This window comes from Lissotriton vulgaris, chromosome 1_1 (genome assembly GCF_964263255.1).
Source record: "Lissotriton vulgaris chromosome 1_1, aLisVul1.2, whole genome shotgun sequence".
NCBI classification, from domain to species: domain Eukaryota; kingdom Metazoa; phylum Chordata; class Amphibia; order Caudata; family Salamandridae; genus Lissotriton; species Lissotriton vulgaris.
The window spans coordinates 970630591-970649718 of record NC_141685.1 but is presented as its reverse complement, the minus strand read 5'-3'; the positions used below and the strand labels follow the sequence as shown (position 1 = coordinate 970649718).

Genomic DNA, 19128 nt, shown 5'->3' with positions numbered 1-19128 from the left:
TCGCAGCTCGCAATTGTCCCATACCTTGCAAGGCACCTTATACAGCACGTGTGTACATGTTCAGAACTGCACCGTGTTTCAAACGCGGGTCATTTGTTAGCTGTCTTAGTAGTTGCATTGGTACACCTCGGCCCACAACCTCCCCCACCCAAATGATACACAGACAAGCATGTTGGGATGAAGAAGTTGCAGGTTTATTTGTGGTACAAATAACATAATGGGTTAACTGACAGGCGACCCCCTACATCCCGCAACCCCTTGTTGCAGGGCGCCTGAAGTTGAGCCAAAGAAGCGGACACCAGCGGCCATAGCCCGGTGTGGAACTTGGGAGGAAATCCTCCCACCGGCGGACCTATCGTCCACATGCCCCACCTTCCGGACAAGTGAGAGTCAACTCACACCTTGCCCAGCCAGGCGGGGCATTATCGGCAAGCCCCCGGTTGCTCAGGCTTACAACCTCCCTAAGGACTAACGGGGCGCCGTCGAAACCAAGTCCCCAAGAAGGGCCCCTTGGATTATGTATGACTCAGCACAGTGCGTTTCGCACTGGGGCTTCAGGTCCTGTTCCTGCGCCTGTCCTGTATGGGGATCACCTTGTAACTCCTCCTGCAACCTAGAAAACATAAATACATCATTAAAATTCCCCCCTCCCCACTTCCCCCCTTTCAGCGGGTGAGCGGTAGGGAGGGCAGCTGAATGCGCGGGCCTCGCGTCCGACGGGGGGGAATGAGAGGGGGGGCTGGGAGGCCTAGGGACCCTAAGGCTGGCGAGGAGCAGCCTAGGCACGACCGACTAGTGAGGGTGGGCAGCAGCAAAGAGGGCGCCAGGAGGGAGGGGCTCCTCTATATCTTGTCCCAAAAGGGGACGGCCTTTCCTTAGTTGACCCCGCCCCCCCACCTCCCTCCACTGGAATGGCCGAACGGTTCCCCACACCCTACTACGGGGTCTGCCCTTCTATGGGGTCCCCTGCAGGGACCACGGGCATCCTGCATAGTAGTTGCATCGGTACACCTCGGCCCACAACCTCCCCCACCCAAATGATACACAGACAAGCATGTTGGGACGAAGAAGTTGCAGGTTTATTTGTGGTACAAATAACAGAATGGGTTAACTGACAGGCGACCCCCTACACCCCGCAACCCCTTGTTGCAGGGCGCCTGAAGTTGAGCCAAAGAAGCGGACACCAGCGGCCATAGCCCGGTGTGGAACTTGGGAGGAAATCCTCCCACCGGCGGACCTATCGTCCACCTGCCCCACCCTCCGGACAAGGAAGAGTCAACTCACACCTTGCCCAACCAGGCGGGGCGTTATCGGCAAGCCCCCGGTTGCTCAGGCTTCCAAACGCCCTAAGGACTAACGGGGCGCCGTCGAAACCAAGTCCCCAAGAAGGGCCCCTTGGATTATGTATGACTCAGCACGGTGCGTTTCGCACTGGGGCTTCAGGTCCTGTTCCTGCGCCTGTCCTGTATGGGGATCGCCTTGTACCTTTTCCACAGCCCTGGGCGTGGCACCCGCTGCGCCCAGAGCCCCCACTACCTAGCCCCTAGTTCTCTTCTATCTGCATCCGGCTGTTTCTAGCGCCTCCCCTAGATCTAATAGGAAAATCGCCATGCCTACTTTAGACAAGTGTACCCCGTCAGATTCCCAGCAGCCAATGGATTTGGCATGCAGCAAGCCATGCCTGACGAAACCTACCCCTCGCTGTTCGCTGAATTTGCGCATTGCTGCGTTTACGCGCCTACGGGTGACTTCTAGTGCCTCCTGCGATGTTTCCCCATGCCAAATTGGTCTAGGAGATATTTCTGACCATAATATGTTGCATTGTCCCAATTCGCCGCTCATGATGCTCAAGTCTTTCCTCATTGCGTCTAACAATCGCCTCTTGCCTAACGTTACCAGGTCGTTCCCCCCAAGGTGCACCACTAGGATGTTTGGCGTTCGCCTGTTCTCCCTCAATAATCTACGCAGCTTCCCTAACAGTGCCACCCAATGCATCCCGGGGAAGCCAAACCAAGATGTATTAGTGTTGCTAAAGTCGTGCTTCCAGGTGTTGGCATTCACCCATCTCGCCAGTCTCGTGACATAAGAGTGCCCCATCACCCATACCTCTGTCCCTGCAATGAAACACAATATGTTGCAAGATTATAGTTTATTGACACACTTAAAAGCACTGCAAAGTCAAACAACCACCAAGTGGCAACTGAAATTTGTAACACACATCGTATTATTCCTGTCATGGCTTACGTAATTATTCTTCTTTATTTACACGTTGTCAACCATATGTCTGCTACCAGGGCGTATTACACTCATTGGTCTCACATATCTTTTGTAGCAGTTAGATTCCCACCGACCTACTCTTTTAATTGCTTCGGCTGGGAGACCTACCCTAAAGGCAGTGGTAGCCGCACCTATCCTGAAAGAGTGGGAGCTGAACTTGGCCCCTTTTGTTGTGTATCCTGCCAAGAATAGGCACCCCTGCATCACATGCTCCACATGATACTTCGTGACCGGGGAGCCATCTGAATGTATCAGTAGCAACCCTTCTGTATGTGGACGGAAGGACAGGAAAGCGGCCAGCAGAGCCACCGGACAGTAGCTGTTGTTGCCCAGACGCTGTAATGAAATGCTCCTACCCTTGCCTGTCTGGTCTGTCTTTGAGGATTGTAAGAGGATCTCTACTGAATCCGCTGTCAGACGAACGTCCTTCATCAACAGGGCCCTAGAGTTCACCTCTTTTTTGGAACGAGCTCCCAATTCGCCTATCCTAAAGGCTCCGAAAAATGCTAGGCTGAATGTCACTGCAAAGAGGGCTGCTTCATAGGCAGAGTGTGTGACCGCAGGCAGGGCGTCTAGCATGTTTTTTAGAGTCTCGTAGTCTATGGGGGCCCTTTGATCTGCTAGTTTGGGCATCACTCTTGCCCAGCCTTTGAGCGCCGCCCTTGTTGGGAATAATGTTGTTGGGTCCTTCTGACCTAAAAGCCGGGCATGGTGCCCGATAGCAAATAAGTGCCCGGCCATCCATGAGTGGTTCTTCCCCTCATCTTTCGACCAGACCATGAATGCCTGCACTTTTTCAACCTGTCTCGAAGCCTCCCGCTCCCATGGGCCCATGATCTCGCAAAATGTTTTTACGCAAGTCTGATATCTTCTCATAGTCCGAGGTGCCAAGGACATCTCGCCTAGTTCTCTGGTACGTTGCGCCACCACAACAGGTGCCAAAGCCGAGCCGGGAAAGGCGTCATCTCTTCCCTCGCTCTCGGCCAAGCTTCTCGAAACCGCTGCCAATGGAAACGTGAAAGTGCGTCAGCAGCCGTGTTTTGGACTCCAGGGATGTGCCTAGCCTTACATTCCACGTTATTGTATAAACATACTTTGACAAGTTCTCTAAGTAAGCATAACACAAGTGCACAAGAGGCCGACTGGGTGTTAATGGACTGGACTACCGCCATGTTGTCGGACCATAGAACCACTCTTTTTGCAGTTAGCAAGGCAGGCCAAAGGTGGAAAGCCACTACGATTGGGAACAGTTCCAAAACAGTTATGTTGGCAGTTATCTTTTTATTCCTCCATGCATTGGGCCACTCCGCTGCGCACCACTCCCTGTCGAGGATCGCACCAAAACCCTCCCTGCCCGACGCGTCTGTAAACAACGTCAGCTCCTGGCTGCTGGTCCAGGGATCCCTCCATATCACGGAGCCATTAAACTGTTCAAGGAAGTCCCCCCACAACTTAAGGTCTTCTTTGACCCCAAATCTCAGCCTCGCTTGATGGTGTCTGCGCTTTTTTTTTTGCTGCTGTCCTGGCTAACCTGCGCGCAAAAGCCCTACCAGCTGGAATCACTTTTGTGGCGAAGCTTAGTCTCCCATGAAGGCTTTGTATGTCGTCCAATGACACCTTATCCTGCCCCAGCACCAGTTTGATCTGAGCTGCTAGCTCGGTGACTTTGTCTGCTGGAAGCCTGGCCTCACCTGCTTCCGTGTCTATTTCTATGCCTAGGAAAACTAAAGCCTGCGCTGGACCCACAGTCTTCCCCGGAGCTAGTGGCACTCCCAGATACTTTGTCATTTTTTGAAATTTTGCCAGCGCCTCCGCACATTATACTGTTTCTGCTCTGCCTACAAAAAGGAAGTCATCCAGATAATGGGTCACGCTCTCAACCCCTTCCATCTCTTGAAGTACCCATTGCAAGAAGGTGCTAAAGGCTTCGAAGAATGCGCAGGAGATGGAGCAACCCATGTGCATGCATCTGTCATAGTAATATTCATTGCCCAGCCTGAAACACAGTAAGTTTTGGCTGCTAGGATGCACTGGCAGGAGGCGGAAAGCAGACTCGATGTCAGCTTTTGCCAGCCAGGCCCCTTTGCCAGCTCGGCGTACGAGGTCCATGGCCACATCGAATGAGCAATACGAGACTGAGCACACCCCTTCCTCTAAGTTGTGATTGACTGACTCTCCTTCGGGGTGGGACAGGTGGTGTATAAGCCTGAACGCCCGGGCTCTTTTTTGGGTACTATCCCTAGGGGGATACCACGAAGTTGTCTAGTGGTGGTCGTGAAAATGGGCCAGCAACCCTCCCCAGATCAAGTTCCTTAAAAACCTTCGCTCTCACCACCTCAGGATTGTCCATTGCTGATTTCAGATTGTCTGCATCTCTCGCGACAGGAACCCCTATGTATGGTATAACAAAACCTTCAGCAAACCCTCCCAGGAGCAGTCTCCCATCCAATCTGTTGGGATATTTATTCAGCAGTACAATCAGTCGGTCCAATTTTATCGGTGAGGGCCCTTTCACTGCGCCTAACTCTAGAAGATTTGGTGACAGCGCTTGAGCAGTACAGGCTGGAGATGGCTTGGTAGGCGGCGGGGTGAGGGGGGGGACTGGGAGTGTGTTGGTTTTTGACGGGTTACTTATTCTGCCAAGACCCGCCCCTCCCCCCATGATAACTACCTTGCTTTTGTCCTTTGGGCGTCCTACACGTTCCTGCCTGGTGCTGCCCTCCACAGTTGCTGCATGTATGCGTAAATTTGCAGGATCTCCCCCAGTGGCAGTGCCTGCTGTTAAATAATCTGCAAGACCCTGGTGATGACCTCCCCCCTCCCCTTTTTTGGCCTCTCCCCCTCTGGCTCCCCCGAAAGGGCGGCATCCTTTGCTCTGCCTGGGCCGTTGTGCTACTTTTTTCATTAGACACCACCTGCGTTTCTTGCACTTTACTGTTCGTAGCTATGCCTTGGAGCGCCCTGGACCCCATATGGTCCATCCACAGCTGTACCTCTTTGTGATCCCAGCGCATCTTAGGAGATCTTGACATTTTCTTCCTGAATTCCCTATCATACTCTAACCAACCTACACCTCCCCACTTCTTCGCTTCTTTATGAATTAGTCTCCCGTACGGGACTAACGCTGGTCCCTGATCAGCAAACTTCTCCATGATAACAGAGGACAGTATGGCAAAGGCTTCCAACCATGTGTCAATAGACTTTTCTGAAATTTAACTTTCTTTTCATCTTCTTTTAGCCCTGCCCTGCGTACATCCGCACCTTGCTGTCCTAACATGAGTAATGAGAAAATATCTATAAACTCTCGCTTCCATATTAATTCCTTTGCTGCCAGCAGGACCTCCCAGGACAAGGAGGAACGACCTGACATTAAAGCAGCGTCAAGCACCACTTCTTCCTCATTGCTCGGCAGCGCTGGAGAAGAATCTGGTAACGTGGGAGAAAGAATCGCTGTATTCGAAGGAGGCGTTGGCACCGCCAAGGGGGGGGGGGGGCGCAGAGTTCGATGGCTGTGGTGCCGGAGGGGCTGGCAGTGCTGGAAAAACAGGTGCCATGTGCGGTATGGTAGGTAATGTAGGTGGTGCTGGCACGGGTGCTGGTGGGCAAAGGGCAGGTTGGAAAGGTCAGTACCCTCCGGCCCTCCACTGGCTGCTCCAGATGCGCCAGGGATAGCAGCTCCGTTTCCCCACACATTGGAAGGGACTACCCCACCACTGGCGCCGGGCGACACACTTTCCCTCATCTCCTTCATGAACACTTCCAATGTGGACATGATCTTACCAAGATCGCTTCTAGTGGCGTATTCCGCTGATGGTTGCCTGATAGCTGGCACGTTTGATGGACCCGGCACCTCCTGAACCACTGCCGACAAGTTTGAAGTACCAGGCACGTCATGTACTACTGCGACCGTTGTTTTAGCACTGCCTTTCTTTTCTTTTTCGACGGCGGTGGGAATTCTTTGTTCGTAGGCACCCTTACTCTTTTAGATGCTCTAGCATGTCCCGCACTACTTGTGTCCTCATCATCCAGTGCTATGATGTAATTGTTCACACAGGGGTTCGCCGTGGTGCCCTTAAGCAAATTGGTTGCCCATGCCACGCCGTTCGTTTCCACTAGTTGTAAGAAAATCGCCGCATGTGCCGCTTGTGCGTCTGAAACCGCCCCTGCTCCTGCGCCAGCTGTTCTCATTTCTGACATCTTGTGTGGTCTCACTCCCTGCAAGAAAAAATTGTAATGACCAACCGGGCGATTTCCCCCATGGATCCTTAGACCCGTAGCCTTATTCTAACTACTGGCATTCTCTTGATCATTCTCATACTTACTTTGACACACACGGACTGGTTAAAAGGTAGGACCTCGCTATTCCACGAATACGATGCGGCGACGTCGGCTGTGTGCCACGCTCCTGTATTGATTGATATAAACATCATTTAGGCTTAGCCCTACCCAATGACCCTACAATACCGAAGACCCAGGGAGACCAGACCATAAACACCGGTCCCCCGGTCGCTTGGCCCTACCCAATGTCCCTACCAGACCGATGACCCAGGGAGACCAGACCATAAACACCGGTCCCCCGGTTGCAGTCAGGACCCTTTCTTTCGGCACCCCCCCCCCACCTTCTTCATTCTTACCGTCTGATTGAGGGGGTGGCACCGTGCTCTCGCTGCTTTAGTGGGTTGCAATCCTGATTTGCCTAAAATTGGGGAACACGCATTACACATGCAGCAAGACGACACAACTATGCAGTCAGATTATATTCCAATTCTATGTAACGAATTTCAACTGGAATCACTCGAATTACAATAGTTCATTTAATGTACTGAAACGTTTCACTGTTGACCTATTCTGCCCTCGTGTCGTAATTATTCGCAACATGTTATGCAGTTGCAAATCAGGGCTTGTTCTGTTGCGGAATTAATCACGTCACTATTTTAGCTAAATGTACAAAAATGCAGTTGCAAATCAGGGCTTGTTCTGTTGTGGAATTAATCACGATACTATTTTAGCTAAATGTACAAAATTGCCGTTGTAAATCAGGGCTTGTTCTGTTGTGGAATTAATCACAATACTATTTTAGCTAAATGTGGTCAAATCACGTAATCTCCCCATGCCTAAGAAAATGAATGTGACCCTCTGTAACGCAACTGGTACTGATGGGACAAATTATAAACCCCAAGTAGATGCTCGGTTACCGTAAGAACAATACAGAGGTTATGCATGCTAAACAGTGTGGGCTTCATTCTATGTGATCGAAATCCACCCATTTACAAGCATGGGACAGCGGATTGTTATCGCCACGCGGAAGCAATCTTCTGAAAACGTGTGAAGTGTTTGAAAATTGAAAGGCACATCATGTGCACGAGCGTGCGACCAGTGAAGTGTGCCTCGAAAACAGGGGGCATAAAACTGCACTTTTCTCATTAGAATGCTGGTAGGTGTATCAGATGTCCTTTAAACTGGACGGGCGCATGTGGACTCCAACCAGTAGGTGGCGCCCGCACATTCCTGCGATGTGTATTTCTGTTAAACCTAGGACCGAATGGCTGCATGGTAGGGTCAGTAGTTCTCTTTCTGTTATGTGCAATTATTGGCTCCCAAGGACCTATGTAGAACATGGATTCCCAAAGACTAGCGCAAGGAGAAACTCTGCACTACACGCCAGGTGTCAGGCGAGGCTTGCAGTCAGAACACCAGTCTTGCCGGAAACGCTTGCAGACCTCGACCGGAAGCTACCTTTTGACCTTGCCCCGGAAATGCTTTCTCACCGGAGTACACCGGAAGCTATAAATAAGCTTATGACCGGGAATGGCTGCCTCTATAAGTCGATCGAAGCGAATACCCTGCTCCTGAGCGTGCTGTGGTATTTTCAACATAAAGAAGCAAGCCGAGATAATGTAGATGAAAAGGTGGGTGAAATAAGCACATTACACGTGACACAATGCTTTTGATGCCCCTCGAGGTGTCGGCGGAGCCACATGCCGCTCCCCGCCACCCCGACCTCGCTGCCCAGTAAGCCAGTAATTTGCGGATAATAACTGCAGGTGCTGGCGGAGCCGTCTAAAACAACCCGCCCCTTCGACCTCGCTGCCGGTCGCGATCTTGATGCGGTCTGCCGGTGCCCTTGTTCCTGTGCGAGGTGCCGGCGATGCCGATACAGCTCCCCGCCCCCTCGCCCTTGCCGCCTAAGAAGCCAGTACTCATGCTTATTTGGCCGTAGGTGCTGGCAGAACCGCATCTCGCCCTTTAACCACGCTGCCGCTCACAGTGCTCGCGGCGACCGCATGTGTGTTCAGCTGCCTCACCGACCGGAGCGCACCAACACTGAAGGATGCGACACTGCGGATCTCTCCCACTATGACCGGATTAAACGCACCACACTCGCCGCGTGCATGAGCCGGCCGATGAGTTAACACCCCGCTCTAACCCCCGCCCGGATGCCATGCGACATCCTCTGTCCCCCAGCCCGCACAACAGACCCCGCATGACCTAAAACAACGGATCTCTGGGCTCCCCCGTGGCAGAGCCACGGAGCCCTGTCGACTCGGATTTTACCCAAGGACGGGGCCCGGGGGGAGGCCTACTGATCCGCTTACCTCAGAGTGAGCTGAATGCGCGGGCCTCGCGTCCGACGGGGGGGGGGAATGAGAGGGGGGCTGGGAGACCTAGGGACCCTAAGGCTGGCGAGGAGCAGCCTAGGCACGACTAGTGAGGGTGGGCAGCAGCAAAGAGGGCGCCAGGAGGAGGGGCTCCCCTATATCTTGTCCCAAAAGGGGACGGCCTTCCCTTAGCTGACCCCGCCCCCACCACCTCCCTCCACTGGAATGGCCGAACGGTTCCCCACGCCCTACTACGGGGTCTGCCCTCCTATGGGGTCCCCTGCAGGGACCACGGGCATCCTGCAGATTCGCTACTGGAACCAACTTCATCTTGGCGCCAGGGTCAACAGGCAAGGAGGCAGTGACAGATGACACCTATTATGTAAACCTTGCCTGGAAAATAACTTTGGTGGTGCTTTCAGCATATATCTAACAGTCCTCCATTCCACCCTGGCCTCTCCTTCTCAGGTTCTGCCTGGCGAGTCGCTCATCTCTGCAGTCTTTCATGAAAGTGCACACTGTTAGAAAGATCGCCCCGGGCCATTTCTTATCACATCCCATAGTCCGATTGTGTGAAAACTGGAAGAAAAGGCAGAACGCGGAAGCAGCCTCTGCCCACAGAGAACGGAAAAGACTAACGTACCTTTAAAAGTCGAGCTGTCAGTCTCGGTAAGTAGTGTGCTACTCTGAACGTTGCTTTCTTATTTAGACGGCTTTTTCATTGAATCACCGGCGTTGTTTTAGAGTATTAACTCGGAGTGTTAATGCACATATACTGCAAAAGGCACTCCGAGTTAAGTTATACTGCGAAAGGACGGGATCAGTATTTCACCTTAGCTGTCTTTCACTGGACTCCACGGTGCAGACCAACAGAAGCAATATGGCTGGACACCGATTTTCAAAGACTAAAATATATTGATTCCCATCCAGGCATAAATTAACATATACTCGCGGGGGTCGCGCAGGGGAGGGAGCCAGGGAAGATTACAATAATATAATAAAAGAAAACTTACCGGTCCACACCGCCTCAACTGCACGACTCTTCTAGAGCGTGGGACCCAGGACCAGGAGGCGCAAACAGGAACAGCCATGACGTCACTGCAGTGCCAACCCCTCACTTACGCTGCTCCAGCAGCGCCGCCAGGATCCATTAGGAGACCGGGGGCTGCGGCATCAAACCCTCGGTCTCCTAATGTGCAGCCTAGGGTGCGCATGTTCGGGCTGACCATAGGAATGATCAGCCCAAAAAATGAACATGCGCACTGTTGCTGGGACTGTATCTGTCTTTAGTGCACTGCTGGCCTGTCACTCAACTCCCTGAGTGCTGCTGCGGCTCCGCCCCACCCCAGCGTCTCTCGTTCTCTTTCTCCGACACTAATTCCAGGAGTCTTGATTGGAATTAGCGTCGCGCGTCGGAGAAGTTAGTAGAACAAGTATTTTGGGCCATGGCATTAGTGGGGCAACGCCCCTAATGGACGAACCACCACTGCTTCACAGTACTGCTCAGCATATTATATTGCCCCTCCACTGCGCCACCATTAGGGAACGGCCGTTTCCTGGCACAGCCGGTGGTCCACTGCCGGAAAGACGCAGAAAGTCTTAAACTGGCAAAAATACCACCACAAGTCTGTCGATCAATGGACTGCCAGACTCAAAATCAGGTCCTGAGGCTCTTATAGATTGCGATTACTACCCATAATTTGTGATCTCTCCCTGTTCCTTCATCTCCATTCTTCAATGTATTTTCTATGCAAACTAGCAATATATCCTTGCAAAGGTCAATATTTTCTTGAGCATGCTTGTTGGGACTGGAATTGCAAGTGATCCTTGCTTCTGAGTTATTTTGATCACCATTTACTTATCCTTGGCCACAGGGCAAATCACATTTATTTTGATGAAGAGCTCATACCTCTTACTATGAAATTTATGGTCTCTTCTTTGTGTGGGTATTCTGGTGGTAGTAACGGCAAGGTAAGCTGTCCTTAGGTTGCGCTGGTAAATGTTAGGGGGTTTAGATAATTTATGACAACAATAACATGGAGAAAGTCTGCTGCTAAATGTAGAGCTTACAACGTTTTGGGAGCAGAGTGTAATTTGCATAAACATAAATGCACAGCCCCAAATGTTTTCCTAGAGGGTCCCACTGCTGAATGGTAGTGTTGCCATTACCTTTTTCTTTCACTACCCTACACTTGCCTCGACTTTATCATAATCTTGCAAGTTATTTTTTATCCACTTTTCTGCCTCTATTATTATCATTTTATTATTTTCCTATCTCTTTTTCTTTCTTTCTTCCCTTTCTTTCTCACTTGTTCTGAGTCATAGTCTGTTGTTGAACAACTAGCTCTAATCCCCTAAAATGAGTGCAGGTGTCCACCATAGATACATTAAGTAGTGAGTACAGCTGGATAACGATACTTCGTATAAGAGGGCTGTCTCACCTCTGGAGAAGGCTAGCAATTAAAACATTGACATCTAAATGGAAATGTATTGCACATGTAATAGTACTCCTGGTGGAGTGGGCTGGCGGCTGATTTAGTTTTCTCAGTCCTTGGATAAAGAAAGCTACACACTGACAAAAGGCAACATTGTTTTGTATTTGACTTACAAAAGCATGAGTTTTCTGCCAAAATCCGAAGTTTTGGTATATATACTCCCTGTCCCTCGGCTTCATATAAACTTCACAATCTCAGCAAGCATGCTGGATGGTCTCCAAACATGGTACGCATGGTGTTCACTTTGTGTACCATGCCTTTGTTGTATGGCGTTTTAGATTCTGAATGAACTTTCCCGATTCATGCCCTTATATAGGTACAATTCACGTTGCCCTTATATAGGCATAGAAATCCAGCCCTTATTTAGGCATAGCCCATGCTACCCAAATACGGGCAGGGCTACTTCCATCCATTCACCAAACGTCAGAACGATTTCTTGGAAAACCAGCTTAAGCCGTTAGGGACTTCCCCTTGCTTGAATATTGATTTCTCCAAGACCTCAGTTAGTTTTACAATGAACAACTATTCCCCAGGGGTTCATTCATGACGTTCATATGCCTGACTTTACGTCAAACATGGCATTCCTAAACACCTTCAAGGTATACATATACCTTTGCTTGCTATAACAAAGCACGGTGGTTCAGAGCAGTTCGATGACCTACTTGCCCGATGTAGCTCGCTACAGCAAGTTCGAAGGTAGCCGACTCTCCAGTTGATGCACTGATCAGGAAGCTGCCCTCCTCTGCTGAGAAATCCAGCTCTAGTGTTTCTGAATCCCCTCGCGGGGTGTTGGGAAATCGAGTACCAAGAAAGAGATACCAAACCTCCTTCATTTTAAACAAGGTATGGAGCTGATTAGAACCTAGAGAAACCGTTGTTAGATTCTTGGAAAAACTAACCCTATGCAAAAGACCATACTTACTTCCTCCCTCGTACTAGACTTAGGTTAGGTACATTGGGGTAGGCATATTTTAGAAGCACCAGTTCAGTGTTTTATTTTTATATGGCTTAGAAATCATACAACGCTCTTACAGTATTATTTTATAATACTATTCTCGCTATATGCATTATACTTTGCATTTTGCCTAACAATTGTAGCAGTTCACCTCTCTTGCATGAGAAAGAAGACTGTTCAATAAACCTTTTATTGAAAACCCCTGTCTCTCTATTTCTCTGCAACTCTGTAGAAACAAAGCATGCACGATTGACTAGGTGAACTAATTATCTATTGTTTCCACGACTCTGAGAGATATATTCTTATTCTTGGGAAACAAAGTTGTCACGTTTATGCGGTTGTCAGAAACTAATCCCTTCTTGTGTATTCAAGAAAGTTTCTAGTGACCTCTGAGCTAGCTGGCACTCACTATTAAGTTTAGTATATTCGATAGAGACCTATTGACTTAAGTCCTACATCAAATCTATAGGATATATAATTCCAATGTGCAGAGCCTATTGGGAATATAGGAACTACACTACTCCTTGACCACTGATCTGTCTGACGAGTTTCATCACAGTTTTCTGCAGCCCTTAGGGTCTCACTCCAGGTAATATACCTACCTCATAAGTTCAGATTTTCCTTATTCTACTCCGAAGTTCTAATTACATCAATTGTCAACATGGTAACAGTTTGCAGTGGCGTGGATATGCTTCAAACGTTATCTGCATGCCACACATAGGTCTCTACAGTAGTAGATCTTTAGCTCAAAAAGCTAAATGAGCAGTTCACCACTTTCTGCAATATTTTACCTTGTGTATTTAGGACTTTTAGGCATTTAAACATCCCCCAATGTTTTATATTTTATTCTTTTCTGTTGTTACCCACTTCATTCTTGGATGCAGAAATGTTCTTCCTGTATTATTTTTCAATTACTTTCTAAGGGCATTGAAGGTGTGGGGTAAACGCTGAAGGGGCCTCACTCGCAGAGCATGCATGTGCAATTTATGTATGGTAAGCAAGTGCTGGCTAGGTACTTAAGGACCCCGCCTACACTAATGGCTGAGTAAACACCCTTCTAGCAAGTCCCTCTAACAAATGCACAAGAGAGTAATTTTGAATGTATGTCGTTTGTGTTCATGTATAGACCTCTGCATGGGATTAGACTTTATTTAATCATATCAAAAGGCTTCAGACTCCCTATTGACGAGGGTGGGAACAATACTGTAAAACTGCAACCTGTTTTGAGGGCAAAAAACACACTACCTGCACCTCAAGTGACTGCGAAATGGGTTTCAGTGCAATGAACTTGATAATGTCACCCACGCAAAACAGTTTTGGTATTGCATGTCTTTCTTCACTAATGGTCTTCATAGATCCCATAGGTTCTCCTCTGCCTCCTTGGAATCCATTGCCATGTGTCAACAGATGGCTGACTGCACCATGCTGATGATACTCAATCTTGTAAGGTAGATCCTACTGCTCATCACAACAAAGAATACCAGTGGCATGAGATTTTGTTACCCACATATTAAGAATCAGTGATGTAAAACGTCTCACTAATTACTAATTTCTTATGGATAAGCATCCTGTGGCAATATAGCATGGTCCATAATGTCTGAATTGATATATTACAGAATATCCCATTATAACTGTATCATCCATAGTGAATAACACTTGCCATGCTCAGAATACCAAATGCATTGTGGGACTTGCATTTTGTTTTGTAATACTCAAAGGCTGCTAAATTTGTCAGTGTATATAATGGTGGTACATTTGGTAGGTTAATACATTTTATAGTTTTGATATTCACAATTGCAGTTTCTATGATTTTCATGCAATGCATGGACTGTGCTTTGATCTTCGTGCCAACTTTAGTATGCCTAGCTTGCGGCTCTTCATGAATTTGTCCACTGTAGTTGGTCAGACACCAAACTTCATCCACATTTGGGCTGGTAATTCCTTCAGATAGGGAACTCAAGTCGCACTCTTACGTTTTGATCAGTTTGGTTTAATTTATTAAATCTCATAATGTTCCCACATGTACCTATGATTGACCTGCTAAATATGTGTGAGGTCATAAGATCTGATGTCAGTTCTTGTGATGTCACTTTCTGTTAGATCAAAGGTTCAGATAACAGTTTCATTGATGTTCCTTCCTGTGATGTCACAGTGAGGTCATGTGCCAAGATGTCACTTGCATACTGCCTAGCTTGGTTAGTCCCCCTCACTTCTTTTTTTAGGGTTGTTGCCCTGACTGTAAATGTCTCTTACCTTCACCTGCTGTTGCACACACGAGAAAGGCATGAAGAAGGATGAAATATTTCATGATTTTATCTGTAAAAATAATTATAGACTCTCGATTAGCAAACAAATCAAGATAATTGAAAAGCAAAACATGTTTATGAGTTTTACATCTTTCCACTGGTCCATCTCTGCACACATTAGTTTTTTTTAAGTCACACAATTGGCACTTATATCAAGCAATGGCAATGAAGTAATAAGGGGTGTGTGTCCAAATTAGAGTCCGAAGCCTCAAATTGGGTAATATGTCTTTGGTGTCCATTTTAGGCCTGAAATGACCTTATTTTTCATTCTGCATCACTCCTGTTCCCAGAAGCTTACAGAAAACTCTCAATGTTCATCAGAAATACAAGAAAGCTGGAATGTGTGGTGCTCACTGTGGGTGTACAAATGATCTACTCATGTTTTTTCCTATGTTGAAAAACAACCACGTAATGGCACCAAAATACTGCCTGGTATAAGGGCTCAGTGATTCAAAGATGTGTCAACTCTTAGTAAACCACAAACAGAGAAAGGATTTGATCTTGACACAGTTGTTATTGCTTAGTTTCAAGAGGCCCAGGTGGCTAGTAGGAGCTACTGAGCCCAACTTTGGTGGTTGAGGCATGGTGCTCTGGGTATCCTAGGGCTGACCTAATATGGGTCCTTAGCAACTGGGCCAAGTACCCCTTAAGCATTTGACTCTCTGTGGTAGTGCTGTTCAAGCAGTGAAAGGCTACATGTAGGGGAAGGTAGGTGCAAGGCAAACACATGCTCAAGACTCAAAATACACCCAACAATGCCAATAAATCAATGTCCAGCCAAATACTCGCTTTTAATTCAAATAGTATTTATATTTGAGCACAAAATGAAATACACCACAAACAATATGCACAGCGCTCCCTAAGGCTAGCACTCTAGCATCATCCGGGCAGAGCCACAAGTTCCCCTTCCCTGTCTATTAGCAATATTATTCCCCATTTACGATAGCCACCATTCAATTAAGGCCCCGCGGCGGGTCCGAGCTTTAGAAGTCCAACTATGGCTTTTTAGAAGTCAAGGTGTTCCAGGGCTAAGGCACTATGAGGCAGGGCAAGTTCCCCATGGACTTTCTAGCCCGGCAATCAGTCTCACCCACTCCTTCTGGTATTGTGATACAGAAGCCCTGGAATCATTCATCACTCAGGTGTTCTTATTTATTGGTGGGTGGTTGTTAGCGGTACTCCTTCAGCTGATGCATTAAGATCCCCTGATCCCACTGTCAGGTCTGGTACAGTCACACACCTTCTGGTGTTTCAGTGGGAACTTTGGACATATGGGCTAGCACCTGCTGCTACCCCGTGGTTGTAAGGTGCCCCGGTGACAGCTATCCTTCTTGGCACATAGTGTACCAGGGCAAAGGTCCTTCCTCTTCACAGCAGCCCCGTCTAGCATACGGGGGAGGGGTCACTGATATAAGTCTGCATGTAAGCAATGGCCTGATCAGCGGGACAGCTGTTTCCTTCATGGCTGCCCAACCGGAATATATAGCTTACAACTTTAGTTCAAACACAGACAACTTCCTGATCGATGCAGTGACCTCTTTCTTCACAGCATCATTATCTTGCATATGGGGGTCAAGAAACTTTGGTGTGCACAAAGGCAACAGCAGCTTTCTTCATGTGGTCTGCTCTGGCATACAGGCTCATCGACTATAGTGTGCAGGTGGTGGGAGCTGCTGACTTTAGTGTACACATGGGAATGGGTCAATCAGTGCAACAGCAGCTATCTCACACCTCACTACGGGGATTCACTCACCAGGATCCCCCACTGGACCTCGCTATCGCCAGACTCCTTCCTTCTCCTTGTAGAGCCCTCTGGTCTCTATAGGCACTGATGCTCCATGTTCCAGGTCAGGTGGTTTTATTTTCCCTGGGTGTTGTCCCTTTACCCAGATGGGAGACTGTCAGACCATAAGTCTAAGTCCTAGACACACAAGGCAGAACTCTTGCTGAGCTTCCCCACGTTGAAGTACAGCCCAGGCTGGCTGCTTGATAGTTGAATATTTGGGTGCTTCCAGCTCCTTTTTTTAATAATCCATTTTCAGACAAAGATGTGATTTAGTGTCTCATTCTTTGGAGTTTGTGTTGCGGGGTGCCTCCTTTGAAGTGCCACTCCTCTGTCCTGTCCTTTGCCCAGGAAGCAGTTTGTCACAGCAGGAGCGACTCCAACTCAGATATCCCAAGAACACAAGCCATTGGTATTCCTTCTGGATCACACCTGAATGTCAGCCTCACGGACATATGCCTACCAAAGGTTACAAAGGTCCAGCCCTACTTTTTATGATTCCCTTATCAGCCCCATCTCATTCCACAGTTTTACCCAGGACCCACTGATCTTTTTGGGATCATAGAGCCTTTTTTGAAGTGCACAGGAGAGTCTGGCTTCCCCTTCCTCTAGTGTGTATCCCAATCAAGTCTCAGGAATCCAAAAATCTGCCTGGGAGGTCTCTTCCTCCCCCACATGCCCTCCTCTAGGCCCTGGGCTTCCAATAGGGAACCCATAGGCCACCATGTATTGTACCACTCACAGGCACACATACATCACAGCAAACACACACTCACACTGCACAGCACTACATGCTAATACCATCTAGGCTGTGGGTTAGTTAAGCACACAGCAGCAGAAATGTACATGAGTGGGCCAGTAGGCACCACTCCGGTGACACAGGTAAAAAGTCTGTCCACACTACTGAGCATCATTATTGATGCCTCCGCCATACCCACGCTACTCACCTTTTTTAGCAAGCAAGATCACAATCCATGAGACAGGCCTAGGCCATGGCTCACATGAATGATCTGTGTTCGCCCATGAAAAAAAAAATCCACCAGGGATCCATATATCATTGGAGCTGGAGAACTCAGGGGAGGGTGCATATCTGTCACCATGAGAGGGACTTTTCTGTCCCAACAGTCTTGAAAAACTGGTTTAGTTTATTGGCTGCTGAGGACAGGGAAGTCACACAGACTGTTGAAGGTTGGAGATTAAAACAATTTACCACATGTTCCTTCTCAGCCTGCATTGAAACTGAGCAGCTCCAAGCTTTGATCTGGCGGGAACTGCAGTGCCAACAATGCCCACCTTTTACCACAAATTGTTATGTAATTATATAAATAAACTTTGCTTTAGAATTACTGATACTCAGGAAAGATGAATATTGGTTCTCCACAGCAGTGCCCTTTGTGTGTTTAGATGAACGTGGTAAACTCCCTTCTAGGCCACACAGTTTGTTTGGTGTGATAATGCCTATTGGTTTTGGCAAAGGACCACAGCCCTGGAGTTGGTCCAATGTAGAAGAATATTAAATGATGGAAGAGTTGCTGTGGTTCCAGTATAGAACATTTTCCTACGGTTTAGGCCTACATTCCCACTTGTGTTGTATGCTATCCAATTATAAACAGAGCTCCTCCTTGCCCTCCGACAAGCCTCAAATCTCATCAATGGGATACATAGTGGCTTCTTGTATGAGTCCTATTCTAGAAAGAGCCTCACTCTTGGTTGGTCCTATGGCCCTCTGCACTTGAATAGCAGGGCTGGACTAGGAACGCAAACCGGCCCTGGCAATTAAGTATGCCCAGCCACGTGGTGGGGGGGGGGCTGGTGGGAAACAATGCTGCTGCTTATGGTACAGGGGGTTGGTATTACAACACTGCTGCAAAACTGGCCCCCTGTACCAAACACAGCCCCCACCTGTCCAAAATGCTCCCCCTGAAGGTCTGATGCAATCATCTCATAGACTTAAATCGGTCTGACACACAGTTACAATGATGGCCGAATCTTACTCATGGGGGGGACTCAATAGACCTTGGTTTTCAATGTACTTTATTCTTTAAACATTCTCACACAGGGCCTGACTGATTGCCCATTCTCCCTTCCTGTAGTCTGTTCCCATAGATTTGAGATATTGTGCCTGGTTGCAGCAAAAAACAAAGAGATAATATTGTTATTGGTTCTTTTCAATGCTGGTTCATCACAATGTGGCAATGGAGTCTTTTCCACACTCTGCCACATGTTTCTCCACTGCACATGTCTAGTACAGCTGATGCATTTCATCTACCTCTTCATTCAAAACAGAATTGAAAACAATACTAATTAAGAAGTTTCTGCCCTAAGATACATTATGTTGTATTGTTTATTTGGCTGCCTATTATTCCGATGCTCGGAATGACCACTACATTGATGTGCAACCATAGACTCCAGTTTTACCATGCTGCTCTCATATATGTAACAAGTGACTATTCTTACAACTGTATCCTACATACCCAATAATGTTAAGTGCTCTAATACCCTCTAGGGTCATGTTCGCGCTCTACAAATACATAAATAAAAAAATTAAAATGCAGATGAATAAAATGTTCATACTCATGCTCATCGCCAAGTTGAGTTGGCAGGACAATGGTGAATTTTCTGTGTGTCGAGTACTCCTATCTTTCGTATCTACAGAGTAGCCCTGTTTATTGTATTGCAGCACTTTTATAGCGCATCTTACCCCCTACAAGGC

The 19128-nt window shown here is 48.0% G+C and overlaps 1 protein-coding gene across 2 annotated transcripts in view; it reads right to left on the bottom strand.

Annotated features, from left to right (window-relative positions):
- The window catches only part of LOC147748313 (coagulation factor XI-like), a 372640-nt gene that overhangs the window by 329887 nt on the left and 23625 nt on the right, over positions 1 to 19128 (bottom strand). For both annotated transcript variants that reach the window (XM_086936406.1, XM_086936407.1), the window contains exon 2: positions 14580 to 14642. In XM_086936406.1, coding sequence (XP_086792532.1) covers positions 14580 to 14634 — 55 coding nt within the window. In that variant the 5' untranslated portion in view covers positions 14635 to 14642. The remainder of the gene's footprint in view (positions 1 to 14579; positions 14643 to 19128) is intronic.